Source organism: Cnephaeus nilssonii, assembly GCF_951640355.1.
Source record: "Cnephaeus nilssonii genome assembly, chromosome: 6".
In the NCBI taxonomy this organism is placed as follows: domain Eukaryota; kingdom Metazoa; phylum Chordata; class Mammalia; order Chiroptera; family Vespertilionidae; genus Cnephaeus; species Cnephaeus nilssonii.
The window spans coordinates 75,556,138-75,571,219 of record NC_137077.1 but is presented as its reverse complement, the minus strand read 5'-3'; the positions used below and the strand labels follow the sequence as shown (position 1 = coordinate 75,571,219).

The 15,082-nt window shown below is 38.3% G+C and overlaps 1 protein-coding gene across 1 annotated transcript; it reads left to right on the top strand.

Annotated features, from left to right (window-relative positions):
• Positions 1-14: 14 nt before the first annotated feature.
• Positions 15-7,091, top strand: CCDC59 (coiled-coil domain containing 59). The gene is made up of 4 exons (XM_079774507.1): positions 15-175; positions 1,150-1,465; positions 4,472-4,571; positions 6,895-7,091. Exons 1-4 carry the CDS (start codon positions 22-24, stop codon positions 7,054-7,056), a joined length of 732 nt encoding a protein of 243 aa, XP_079630633.1. The 5' UTR covers positions 15-21; the 3' UTR covers positions 7,057-7,091.
• The last annotated feature ends 7,991 nt before the right edge of the window (positions 7,092-15,082 follow it).

The following is a 15,082-nucleotide window of genomic DNA, read 5'->3' as shown; positions in this document are numbered from 1 at the left end:
CGGCGACGCGCTGGGTCTGCCATGGCGCCCATGAGGCCGGCACCGGGGCGGCGGAAGGGGAGTTTTGGGACGCCTGGCGAAGGGTTTTCTCCGGTCGGATTCAAGAATAAGAATGTGAAACAGAGGACGTGGCGACCTAACCACCTGCAGGCCTTCGTGGGGAGCGTTCGCGAGGGTATGTAAGAAGGCGGCCTTCCAAGTCCCCAGGCCTCTGAGCCCAGAGGACGCGACCCCGCGGTGCAGGGAAGCAGATTCAGGAACTGGACCAGGCGCTCCCTGGGGCGGAGGGAGGCATTCCTAAGCCAGCTGAAGCCTTGGGGGTCTCGGCTCCGGCTGGGAAGACGAGGCAGGGTCGATGGCCGTCTTTCGTCATCTTCCCCCACTTAAATCTCCGTTCTTGTTGAGAACTCTTCCTCCATATTTACCCCACGAAAGCGTAAGCAGAGAGCATCCACGGTGCCATTTGTGGACGTGTTATGTGTATACCTTGGTGCATGTATTACGGAAAAGGATAGTAAGGAGGATCGGGCCAGAGATCTGCCCCATACCCTTGCTGATTACAAATAACCCAGAGCCCTCCAGTCTTCTTTTACCGATCTTCCTTTCCTTGGCTTTGGTTTGTGTTTGTCAGATTGTCCTGTTGTCTGAAAGTTCCCTCAGATCTCGTTTGGAATGCATACATCTTAAAGTCAGGTAGCTGTTCAGAATGTCATGCACCATCTTCTCTCTTTTGTGTTGAGTTACTTTTAAAAGTAAGTCGTACAGTAGTTTCTCTAAGGTAAAAATAATAGTTGTGAGCTGTATTTTTTAAGTATTTATTGAAGACCTAGATGAAGTCTTTTAGATGAATTAAGGAATTTGTTTTGATTTGTGAGTGCAATAAACTGGAGTCGTGCAACGCTCTAGTCATTTTGCCTTAGTTGAGATTCTTGCCTGAAGTGTCTGCATGACTAAGTTTGCCTGGTCTTTTGCAAAGGATCAGCATACTGTTCACTCCGTTAGTTTAAACTTGTTTTCTTGAAATGACCTTTCAAAGCAAAACAAAGTAATTCTAGCATCTGAATATGATGATGGAAAAGTCACACCTACATTTTTTCATGCCACTTATTTTCTGAGAAAACAATTAACGATTTATGTTCTTCAATGTAGGACAAGGCTTTGCATTTCGAAGAAAATTGAAGATTCAGCAAAATTACAAGAAATTGCTATGGCGGAAAAACAAGGCTCAAACCTCACAGGAATCCCAGTTCAGAGATCGATATCCCGATCATCTGAAACATCTTTATTTAGCTGAAGAGGAAAGACTCAGGAAGCAGCGGAGAAAGGTTGAGCAGCCTTTGTCAGAAGAACAGGTTAATCAGGCTTTGCCAACAGAACAATGTAACATTGACCAGGCTTTGTCTGAAGAACATTGTAGCATTGACCAGCCTCAGCCAGAAGAACAATGTAAAGAAGAAAGGGTAAAGTATGTATTTTTCTTATTTTGAAATCCTTTGTTTTAAGTTTAAGTAGTATTTTATGAAATTAGACAATTTATGTAGAAATTGGAATTGTTATTGAGGCATTTTAGAAGCCACAGTGTAATTAGGCGATAATTTTTTCATGGAGGCGCTCTTTTTCCATCTTAAATGACTGAATTAGGCGAGGTTAGCTTAATTGAAGAAGTAATGGAATGGGTATTAAAATATCTGGGTTTTAGATTTCAGCCTTTCAAGTACATTTAACTTACTTGGACTATGGTTAATGCCTGTTGTTAATATATGTTTTTTTAAAAACTAGTTTTTGAGAGGTATAGTTTGGTGGTTAACAGCATGAATGGACTCGAGCTGGACTTCTCTAAAATGGAAATTATAATAATAAGTATTTAATTCAGAGTAGCCATGTTGTACCTCTCCAGAATGAATTATTATCAGACTCCGGTGTCCCTGACCTATCGTGACATTGTAAATACTAAAAGAGTTCATTTGTTATAAAGTACTTTAAAAAGTATATGGTACATGAGAAGTACCACGTGTTAGCTACTACTGCTGCTACTACTATTATTAATCCAGATTTCCCCCCCCACAGGATGTGGATTTAGTATCAATTCAAAAAGAAACAGCATAGCACCATACACTTTGGTTTTATAAATGCTAACTTATAAAGCTTTCTCTGCACATATCTCAAGTTAAAAAAAGATACTAAAACCTAAGCTTGCAGAGAAGCTAGGTGTTACTTGGGACCATAACCTTTAACTTCACTAAAATTCTGTCCTTTCAAATTGGAGCTATTTGTGCTAAACATAATAGGAACTTGGACCCCAGGAAAGAGTGTAGTTGGGGATGAAGACAGAGACACTAAAAATTCAGCTTTTCAGTAGGTTTGTCCATCAATGGGTATAAAGGTTGGCAAAAAAAAATAGCACTAGAAATGGAGGAATGAATCATTTCCAGTGATAATTGAAGTGAGGAGAGTTTAATCATGACACAAAATTCTTTGGTTAAAATAGTATTTTTAAAGATTTCTTATTTTGAAGGGAAATGTTGTCACTGAAGAAGTTAAATAGAACTGCCTTAATTGGATAAGGAGGGGAATAATACAGTGACAGGTTTGTCAATATAGGAAAATTGTGCAGAGTAGGGATTGGTCAACTCAAATACTATAAAGTCCAAGAAAACAAGACGGAGAGCAGGTCTTCTGGGTTTGTGCTCTAGGCAGTTATTAGTGACCTAGTAAAGAAGATTTTCAATAGATATCCCTGATGAAATGTTTACCCTTACATGTAGCATCCAAAGCCATGGTCATGGATATGATTATCCAAGAAGAACATGGGGACCAAAGAGAGAAACACTTGGGGGGAAACCTGGGGTTAGAAAGAGAAAGAGGCTCTAGCATAGCACACTGGGAAGGAGCAGTTAGAAAGGATCAGGGCGAAAGGATGTCACCAAAACTAACGGAATGGAATTTTCAAAAGTAGTTAGTGGTCAATTAAGTGAAACGGAAAAGTGCCCATTGACTTGATCATCATATTTGGTTAGAAGGCCATTACTGTTTTGGCATGGGTAGTTTGATTACAATGTGAGAGCAGAAATCAGATTAGAGAGTTGAGTGAATATGAAGTGCCTATCTTAGTCTAGGCACTATTCTTTCTAGATACTTGACCACGAAAGGATGAGGAATAAGAGATTGGTAGTTAGAAAAGGATCTAGAGTTTGGTGATGGATAATTAGTGCATTTGTTTACTTTAAGAAGGTAGCTACTGAAATATTTTATACTATGTTTATGAAGTTGGTATAGTGAAAAGTTGAGAAACAGGAAAAAGGAAGGTTATTAATGAATCAGATAGCCTGAGGAAATGGATGGAGTCTGGGTCTAAGTGGTTGAATTATCTGTGACAGGGTGGGATACCTTCAGAGACATGAGGAGTACTTCAAGATAGAATAGTTCACCCTGGCCAGTGTGGACCAGTGGTTGGAGTGTCGCCCCACACACATAAGGCCCTACAGTGATGGGCAACCTTTTGAGCTTGGTGTGTCAAACTTCGCCAAAAAACTGAGCGTAACTCGGGTAGTGTGTCACTTTGAGGAAAAAACATTATTTCGCAAATGTTTCATCCTCAGGAGCAGCAAATGTTTCATCCTCGGCATGCGGCCGCCTCAGTGGCCGCGTGTCATCAGAAATGGCTACGCGTGTCAGTGCTGATACGCATGTCATAGGTTCGCCATCACTGCATAAGGGTCATGAGTTCCATTCCCAATCAAGGGCACTTTGTGGTTCACTGTCCGACCCAGGGGTGCCTATGGGAGATAGCCAATCTCTCTTCCCACCTCCCACCTCCCCCCCCCCCGTCTCCCCCCTCTCTCTCTATCCCTCCCTCCTTTCTTCCTCCCCTCCTTCCTTCCTTCTATCTCTGAAAAACAATGGAAAAAATATCCTCAAGTGAGGGGAAAAAAACAAAAGATAGAATAGTTCTAAGTGGACTTGTGGTCATTTATGAACAAGTAGGTGAAGTGGAATAGAGATGAAGTGGTCAAAGAACTTTGGGATTAAAGTTCATATCCACCTACAACTTCCGTTATGACCTTCAATTTAATGCCTTCTTCAGTCTGTCATTCCTGCCATTCATATGCTGGTTTCCTGTTGTGTTTTTTAATGTGTGTGTGTGTGTGTGTGTGTTGTTTGTTTGTTTGTTTTTTTACATTCTAGGATCTTTCAAATCTTTCTGTATTTTCCCTGGTTGAAATATTTCTCCAAGATTCTCCAGTTACCCCTTGTAATCTATCTTGAAAGCTATAACTATATTTTTAATACTGTTATTTATATATTTTATCAATAAGATTAATGTCCTCTTTCTTTCCTCTTATCTCTTCCCCCTTCTATTAATTTGCATTAGTGAGATTTTAATATACAAATACTATATTTGACATACTTGTCATAATTTTGGTTATATTGTTTTTAATCTTTACAACTTATTTTTCTTTATCTTATAAAGCTTCATTACTATTCCAAAGAAAAATAAAAAGAAAACATCAAATCAAAAAGCACAAGAAGAATATGAACGGGTACAAGCTAAGCGTGCTGCTAAGAAACAAGTAAGATCTTTAAAAATATTCAGATTCCTATTTATGCTAAATGTATATATAATCTGTGTTTCTTAGTGTGGGGAACATAGTATGCCCTCTATAAACATTTGTTGAATATATGATCAGAGTTGGAGAATTTTAACATATTCAGATTCCTTGATTGTTTATATTATCCTTGAAAGGTGGTCAGAAATAGAATTTTAAAGATACTGCGTAGAGGTTAATGATAGGAGCTTCTGGGATAATGTTTACTAAGAGTTTGGTCTAGGAACTGGCACTTTTAACAAGTACCTCAAGAGATTCTTATGAATAATAAAATTTGAGAACCACTGATGTAAGAAAAATATAGATTACTTGCATAATTTTACATTGAAGCAAGTAAAAGCCAGAGGGGAAGTGAATACAGTATTTCTTTACTATAAAGAGTTAGTCTTGCTAATTGAAAAGCCTACTAGAGCCCTGGCCAGGTAGTTCAGTTGGTTGGAGTGTCATCCCGATACACTAAGGTTGCAGGTTCGATCCCCAGTCAGAGCACATACAACAAACAACCACTGAATGCATAAATAAGTGGAACAACATATTGATGTCCCTCCCTCCCTTCTTCTTTCCCTTCCTCCCTTCTTCCCTCCCTCCCTCCCTCCTTTCCTCTCTTCCTCTCTCAAAAATAAAATAAAAAATCTATGACATTAACTTAGCAAAACATTACCACTCTCTGTAATCATTCAGAAACCCACAATTAGAATAGACTTTTTCTAATGAGGAAAACAAAATTATCTACAACTTCAACAAAATCGGCCTTTTGTTTAATCTGATTAACTTTGAGTTTTTGTATTGAAGCTTTATTAATTTAGCACTTTAAAAAGAATAGCATATCAGTGATGGCACTGATTTAGAATTTTTTTGTGTTTTAGCTTTAGAATTTGGGAATTTCTGGAAGTTTCACATCTAAAATTTTATGATTATTCGTAAACTCGCGGCAGACTAGGATGAAGCAGAAACATTTCACCATGGAAATAGTGGACCTTTGTTTCATAGCTTGTTACTTTCTGCTTTTTCCTAACCAAGCATCTGATATCTGCCACCTTGGGAAACAGTATACCAGATGAAGTACAGTAAGGACCATTGTACTGTAAAACATTTAATGTCTTAAAATTTTCTTTACATAGATAAATGCTAGGACTTTATAATTATGAAAATTGACAGTCTTTTAGATTTCAAATGTTAATACCCAGCATCATTACTTATGAGAAATCAAAATTAAGAACATTAATTAAATAAGAACCCAAAAGACTACTTTCCTTTTACTTTGTTTAGTGAAACTCCACATACCTAAATTCCCACAAATAAGTTCCAGATCTTGATGTGCTTTTTAAAATAAATGAGGTACCGTACCATGTAAGAACAAGTTTAAGTGATAGTGGCGTAGCATAACGGAGAATTGCTCAGACTTTGAATTCACAAGATCTGGATATGAGACTTTGCTGTACCAGTTATTTGGAATTTGGGGCAAATCACTATCCATATCACTGAGCATCAGCTCCTTGTCTGTAAGATGAAGATAAAAAATCTAGATAACACTTTTAAAGAATGAAATGTACTATGATGTATTTGAAAATACTTGGTTAAATATGAGTGACCATACAAATGTAAGGCTGTCATTTGGGGGCTATATGTGTTACAGGGGAAATTGAAAAACAGTCCATATATTGCATTATTAAAGAACATTTGTTTTAACTTTTATATTTGATTTAGTAAATGTTATAGTGCATTTTAAGTAGTGCTTTTTGGATCTATACACTATATAACAATCATTTTCCTTAGACTCGAATGAACTTGAGTCTTTCTCTTAGCAAATAAAATGAGCATGATCATTCTTAAATGCTTAAAAATCATAATGCCTAGCACAGTGTTTTACACATATATGGTATGTAACCAAACATTTTTCTGGAATTAAATCTGTCAGGTGGCAAATTAAAAAGAATATGAGATATTCTGGAAATGAAGGTTTTAGTGTTACATGACTAGATAAAGTCACTTTTAACTCTTCAGTGGTTCTAGTTAAATGATGAAATCATTTCATAAAGATGCCTTTTGTGCTCTGACTTTATTTGCATACAGATAATTAAAATTATTTAATAACTTTATGTAATAGCATATATTATAGTGCATACTCTTTGCCTTAACATTTAACATTTGAAAATAAGAGACACTTAATATTTTGAAAATAAAAGAGACAGACCTAAAGTTTTAGCATGGTGATACCTGTTTCAACACAATTTTGGAACTATATTTACTGTTTGTTACTAATGAAAATTACATATGTTAATTTCAGGAATTTGAGAGGAGAAAGCAAGAGAGAGAAGAAGCTCAAAGACTCTACAAAAAGAAGAAAATGGAAATGTTTAAAATATTGAGCAAAAAGACTAAAAAGGGCCAACCAAACTTAAATTTACAGATGGAGTATCTTCTAAAAAAAATACAAGAAAACAATTAAATCAGACACTTTATATTAAATCAAGGGTTAAAATACCTGCTGCCTATTGAGTTCTTTTGTATATGTAATGTACTTCCTAACAGTTCACTAGGTTTGTCAATATAAACTGGATTGCTAAGCTATACTAAATTCAAAATGTCCAAAAATTTGTGTTCATTTATATAAAGGAAAATTTTCTACATATACTCTGCATAATATCATTTGCTTTCTATTTATTTGCCCCTGAATGAAGGGTTGCTTGAATGACTGAAAGAACCCGCTATTTGGGTGATAGTACTTTTGCACCACATAAATTCAGATGAAATAAAAATGTTTTTAAAATGGAGCAGAGCTTTCAATGGAGCATTTCAATGAAAATTTTCAATTTAGTAAACAACTGTTACGGCTTTAAAATTCATTTTAATAATGGAGGCAGTGATTCTCCTTGGACGTTTTTATTTATTTATTTTTAGACTTAAGCACATGTTATAGGGGAGTGGGCTTTCTAGAAACCTGAGAACACGCTACGCGATATCTTCTGTCCCCACCATTTAACTATGGGGCATTCAAAAAGCAGAGTTTGGTGTAAAAACACAGAAAGCCTGATACTTATAAACATTCCCAAAGTGGGAATACATAGCTTATTAGTGTAAGATCTTAGGAACTTGGCAGTGTCACACCAATAATTAAGCTGTCCAGATCAAGTTATTGTGTAAGACATTGTCATTGGAACATTACTCTGTTATCTCTGTGTATACTTGTGAACCGAGACACAGTGCTGAAATACTGCTGCTCCTGCCTCCTTGCAATCTTTGCAAAATAAGAAAGCCTTCACTGTCATCATTTTTATGATATTTGTAAAACATTGCATAATAAAGTCTATAAAATAATAAGAGATACAGCCTGAAATTGCATTAAGGTTTGAGGAGTCCTTGCATTCTACTGATCACTCCGCATTTAAAAGTGTAATAGATGCTGAGGAAGCAACTTATTAAAGAAAGGCAATCTTTAATTGCAGTGAAAAACAATGCTTAAAAATTTTCAGTGCATAATATTGCATTTAAAGTAACTCAGAAAACCTACATTTGGCTACATTAGTGAAGACAGTACATTATAGAGTAAAATATTTTAATTCCTTTATAATGATTTTGCTTGTGTTTTACTTCTAGACACTTTATCAGGGTAGGACAAAACATAGGAGATCTAGTCCTTTTGAGAGTAAAAATTAAGTTTATTTTAACAGGTTTGTTGAGCAGTTGCTATATATGCAAGGTCCAGGTTAAGGAGTTACTCATTAAAAAAAAAAAAAAAAAAGATTCTCCAAGGATCTTATAGAGCTGTGGTCAGCAAACTGCGGCTCTTTGGCCCCTTGAGTGTGGCTCTTCCACAAAATACCACGGCCTGGGCGAGTCTATTTTGAAGAAGTGGCGTTAGAAGAAGTTTAAGTTTAAAAAATTTGGCTCTCAAAAGAAATTTCAATCGTTGTCCTGTTGATATTTGGCTCTGTTGACTAATGAGTTTGCCGACCACTGTTCTAGAGCAAATGCCAAGTAAGGTTATAGGACAAAAAGTAACCAGTAATGATCAGGTACAAAACAAAGACTCGGACTTGAGTGCACCAGAGAATCTCGTAGAGAGCTCACAATGCACATTCGAGGGCCCTGCCCCCAGATTTGGATAGCATAGATGCGCTCGGTAAGACATATTTTAACAACTATTAAGACATTCTGTTGTGGTTGGTCTGTAGACCACACTTTGCAAAGCATTGGACCCAGGCCTCAGAAGAGAGGTTTCATCTCATTGAAGACATCAGGGAAAGTTTCATGGATGAGATGGCATGTGAGAAAAGCCTTCCAGAATGAGAAGAGAATTAGAGGTGACAGCATGAAGAAAATTACAAAGGGAACAAAACTTAGGGTGAATTTAAAAGTGTGAAGAGTAGTTACGTTACCTGTATATTATTACTGATGGGGGAGTCACACTCAGCTTCCCATTCCTGTTGTTTCCTTCCTTGTGGAGGGCACCCTCAGCATAACATGGTGTCTGCTTTTCTGCCCAGGGAGGGGGTGACTTAAGTTTGGGAGGAGGACCTGGCCTGTCTGCACAGTGCATGTACTCTTGATTACTATGTTTATACTGAAAACTGTAAAGAACAGGCTGTTTTGATGGGTAGTGGGAATGGAGATGGAGGCAGAGCAGGGCAGAGACCTCGTGTTTTGTAGAAGGAAACAGCTAAACCTCCCAATTTGTGCTGTATACTCGAGCACAGTGAGAAGTAAAGCAGGAATGAAATTTGAGGGAACACAATATACAAGTGGAGAAGCATTGGGTGGCCAGAGCTTGTTTCAGACTTTAATGTGTATTCAGGGAGTTTTGATCTTGGCAGTTTGTAGAAGCTTATATTGGGCCATTAATTTTATTTTTATTACTGCAGTAGGCTTTTAATTGCTGCGGTTTTGGCAAGAGGGTTTCAGCCTTAGGGCACATGGGGTTTTAACATGAAATGTAAAGTAGCTTTGTCCACAGAAAATTGGTTATTTCTGGAGACAAGGTGAAATACTGGGCCTTAAGCAGAGAAGTGCACAGACCTCAACAAAGAAGCAGGGTTGGGGCGTGGGAGGGTGGAGACACAAGCTTCAGCAAAGTCGCAGAACGTGTCACTGTGGCTCACACACATGCTGGCTTCCTGGATGGCTGCAGCCAGTGCCAGCTAAGATGAGACTTGGTGAGCTGCCCTGGCTTTGCTGGCATTAACAGGCATTGGCATGGTTAGGCAGCTTTCAGGGTGCAGGCTTGACCTTGACCTACATTTTAATTCATTAGAGGCTGCAGGGACATGGGAAAGCAACTCGTTTGAGGAAAGGATTTAATGTCAGAAAAAAAAAAAATACTGTAGATATGCTAAACATTAATGACTCAATATTTGCTACTTTAAATTTCGAGGCAGAAGACTGTATGCCATGTGGATTTCAAGAGAAGTTCAAGTTTAAATTGCTCATGCCAGTCATTAAAATGCAATGTAAAACAGGAAATTTTGACTATAAAGAGATTTTAAATATCCTAGAGAGATTGTGATTGGTACTGCATCACTGCTTATCTATCCTTTGCAAGATAGCATTAGTGTCTCAAATGACACTGAGAAGATAGTTTGCCAGGCTAAATGCATGGTGATAAATTTAACTTCTTTTTTAAAAAAATATTTTTATTGATTTCAGAGAGAAAGGGAAAGATAGAAACATCAATGATGAGAGAGAATCATTGATCAGCTGCCTCCTGCACGCCTCTACTGGGGATCGAGCCCGCAACCCACGCACGTGCCCTTGACCGGAATCAAACCTGGGACCCTTCAGTCCTCAGGCCAATGCTCTATCCACTGAGCCAAACCAGCTAGAGCAAATTTAACTTCTTGATAAGAAATGTTTTCCAATTTAGTTTTAGTGTGCAGGTCATGGACTCTGGCACATACTGATTGGCATTCCGAGGAGGAAAGCCCTTGACAGCTAATCCTTCCTACAGATTCATGAGTTTCTACGATAGGGTTTCTGCTATGTATTGCCTTTGGCAATTTTCTGGGAACATGATTTTGTTCAGGATTACTGCTTGTTAAATTTTGTAGAGGTTAGGCAAGTGTTATGGTGAATTTGGGTGTTCTATTCTTTGGACCTTTTAAAAACTGAGACACACCATAGACTTAATGTGGAGTTAATTTAACTTTTAAGGAGCTGAATGATTCACATCTATTCCCAAGAAAGACACAGGCTGCAGCTGCTATAAAAATCCATCTAGGCCATTAAGAACATTTCTGGTTGTGAGTGAACAAAATAAACTGGGAAGGACTTTATTTTCATTGGACTTTTACCTTATGAGGGCAAGAGAATTTGATTCTGGGTTTTGGTATTTTGGCCTTAGAATACTAACTTGAAAGGTATTTAATATATAGAGTTAATTTCCCCCCCTAGGAGTTTGAATAAGGGGAAATACTTATACTAAAATATTTTGATATCTTTCTGTATTTGGACAATTCCCATGGAGAACACCTGATTGAATCACCCATGGAACCGATAGAGAGTCCTGCATCAGAGATGCACATCTCATGGGCCTAGTGACCCAGGCTTTTACAAGTGGATTTATTGAGGCATAAAAGATTGACCATGTTTAAAGAGTATAATCTGGTGAGTTTGGGTACATGCATACAATGATGAAACCACCTCTATAATCACAAATTCATTACCATCATCTCCAAAAGTTTCCTCATGGCCCTTAGTAATTAAACATCTTAGTGGCTCTCAAACTGGTCCCAGGCACCCACCGATCTGCTTTCTGTTACTATAGATAGTTGATATTTTCAAAAATTTTATAAAATTGGAATAATATACCATATACTCTTTTTTTGGGGGGGGGCTGGTTTCTTTCAGTCAGCATAATTATTTTGAGATTCATCCATGTTGTTGCATTTATGAATAGTTTGTTCCTGTTTATTCCTGAGTATTCCATTATGTGGATATATCAGTAGTTGTTTATCCATTCACCTATTGATTGGGGTTGTTTCCAGTTGGGGGCTCTTACAAATAAAGCTACTATGAACATTTGTATATAGGTTTTAATTCTCTTGGGTAAATACTTAGGAATGGAATGGTTCCATCATATGGTAGGTATATATTTAACTTTTTAGGAAATGTGACATCTGTAAAGAGATTGGGTACTGAAAAAATGGCTACCTGCTAAAACTGAGGAAGGAGCCTATGAAATCAAATTATATCTATTTATAGGGCATATCTTCCAATTTCTAATGGATGCAGATGTGACTTTATATCTATTTGTAGGGCAGGCCTTCCAATGTCTAGTGTGTGCAGATGCTACATTTTCCACCTGAAATCTCACCACTTCATCTCCTCCACCTGTTCCCTAGCGTACTAATAAAATATTTGGGGAATATATGTCCAAAAGACATGATCTCACTGGTCTTGTAACTTTTATCAATTTCAATTGTGTATCTTTGCTCCAGCTAAGTTAATTGAGACTTGCTCTGTAACAGCATTGTGAAGTTTAATACTTTCCAGAAGGCACCGCATCAGAGCAACCCAAATTATAGCAGTTCTTTTGAAAGTACTGTCCTCTCCTGATGCAATGTGAGATCAGATTCCTTCTACTCACTGGGCTGCAGATTCTACTGACATGAGTAGAATGTTTGGAACCAATCTACTAAGGTTCAAATGAATCCTTATTACCTCATCCCCCACCCCCCACCGAGGTTATCCCAATATCTACTCAAACCTGAAGAAATCTCAGGAATAAAACCATTACTGGGTCTTTATTAGAATAGATTGTATATCATTCCTTGTGATACTTCCACATAAGAAGCTTATCAGAAAAGGGTACCACTATTCATTCCAGATCTCAAGCTGAGCAATAGAATTGTGTATGTGCTGCCGAAGCGAGCACATGAGCAATAGAATTGTGATCCCTAGATTCGCCCTGTCCTTTATCCCCTAAAAAAAAAAAAAAAAAGTAAATTTCACAATTCATATGCAGTATTTCTTAGTAGACATATAGATAAAGGTAGTTAATATTTGCTATTTTGTGGAACTAACAGCATATATGGATAATTATACTTCAGGGATTTACAGAATCCCCCTCATATTTCAACCTCAACAAGTCAATCTAAACAAAAGGACTTGATTTTCCTGAAGTACATACTCATACAATATGTAGATGATTTGTTGCTGTGCATTCCAACGATACTATATTGCATAAGTAGTTCACAGGGAGACTTCATATACAGTAGTCCCCCTTACCTGCAGTTTTGCTTTCCACAGCTTTAGTTACCTGTGGTCAACCGCAGTCCAAAATAACATTAAATGGAAAAGTCCAGAAATAATACATTTTAAAGTGCACGCTCTTCTGAGTAGCATGATGAAATTTGGTGAGTCCTGCTCAGTCCCCGCCCCCCCTCTCCCCCGCCCCAGGGCCTGAATCATCCTGTTGTGCAGTGTCTCCTCACTGAGTATCCTCCAGCCCATTTGTCACATAGTAGCCGCCTACATTATCAAATCGACTGTCCTGATATGGCAGTGCTGGTGTTCAGGTAACCTTTACTTTACTTAATAATGGCCCTAAAGTGCAAGCGTAGTGATGGTGGCTATTCCCATATGTCCAGAAGCTGTAAAGTATGTCCTTTAAGTGGAAGGTAAAAGTTTTCAACCTAATGAGTAAAGGGGGAAAACAGTATGCTGATGTGGCTAAAATCTGCGGTAAGAGTGAATCTTCTACCCGTGAATTTGTGAAGAAGGAAAAATAAGTTTGTGCTAGTTTTGCTGTTGCGCCTCAAACTGCAAAAGTTATGGCCACGGTGCATGAGAAGTGCTTAGCTAAGATGGAAAAGGCATTAAATTTGTGGGTTGAAGACATGAACAGAAAAAGTATTTCGATTCACTGCAACATGTTCCCCTCAGTAAGCACTGAGCCTATGCGAGGACTTCAGCAAGGGATCTCCTCAAAGAGTGACACCAAACTATTTATTGCAAGTAGGAGTGGCCGCAAAGATTCAGGAATAGGCTTGGCATTTGATCATTTCACATCACGTAAAGAAGGGTGAGTATGGTACAATAAGATATTTTGAGAGAGAAAGAGAGAGACCACATTTTGCTTTTATTAAAATACTAGAGGCCTGGTGCACGGATTCCTGCACCAGTGGGGTCCCTTGGCCTAGCCTGCGCCCTCTCGCAACCCGGGACCCCTCGGGGGATGTCGGAGAGCCGGTTCCGGCCCTATCCCCATAGGCCAGGCCGAGGGACCCCACCGATGCACAAATCCATGCACCGGGCCTCTAGTATGCATATAAGATCTTTGGTTAGTCTTTTCCCACCTTCCCCCTTCCCCCTTCCCTCTGAGATACGTCAGTCTGTTCTATGTTTCCATGCTTGTGGTTTTCACACCTGTGGTTTCCACTCCTGCATTGAGTGTCTGCCCCCTGGTGGTCAGTGCACGTCATAATTGTTCTATTTTGTTATTATTATTAATTTCTTACTGTGCCTAATTTACAAATTAAACTTTGTAATTGGTATGTATGTATAGGAAACACATATATAGGGTTCATACTATCTACCTTTTCAGGCATCCACTGCGGGGGTGTTGGCACATATCCACCCAGGAAAAGCCGGTGCATGAGGGGGTGGGGAATGGGAGGGAGAGGCTATTATATCTTTTTCAAGATGAGCTGAAAGGGTTACAGGCCATCTAGAGAAAAGCTATTATTTTGTTAAGAAACTACAAATAACTTGCGTCACGATCTGTCAGCACACGGAGCTTTTCTGATCTCCACCAGAGCAGAGATGATTCCATTTTGCCAAGGCCCTAAACTAAAAGACAATGAAAATATTTTTAGGATTGACTGGTTATTGTAAGCAATAAATACCTAATTTTTAAAAAGCTAAATATTCTCATGAGTTTATTAAGGCAACCATATGTTTATAAATGAAACTTTATCATAGGTATGTATGTATAGGAAAATATATATATTTTAATTGTCACCCCAAGAATATTTTTTCCATTGATTTTTTTTTTTTAGATAGAGTGGAAGGGAGGGGAGAGGGAGAGTGGGGGAGAGAGAGAGAGAGAGAAAGAGAGAGAGAGAGAGAGAGAGAGAGAGAGAGAGAGAGAGATTGGTTGCCTCTCTCACAGGGCTGGGAATCAAACCCGAGACCTTCGGTGCATGGGCCAACACTCTAACCATAGAACCACGCCGACCAGGGCAGTGTATATATATTTTTAAAAGTAAGGTATTTAGGGAGCTTCTTCCATGGGATGCAACATGAAAGAAGTTTTCTCTTCTTTGAATGCTTCTCTTCAACAATCTCCCACTTTGTCAACCCTTCTCGCTTTTGTTCAGGAAAGACAAAATGATACATTAGGAGTTTTAACTCACTGGAACCTGTTGATTGCCTCTATTTGCATAACTCCCGGTTTGGTAACAGGAATATTTTATATGTTTGCAAGATGTGGCAGTGGTTGCCAAGCTGGTTGAAGCTTCTGTCAATACTGTGTTTGC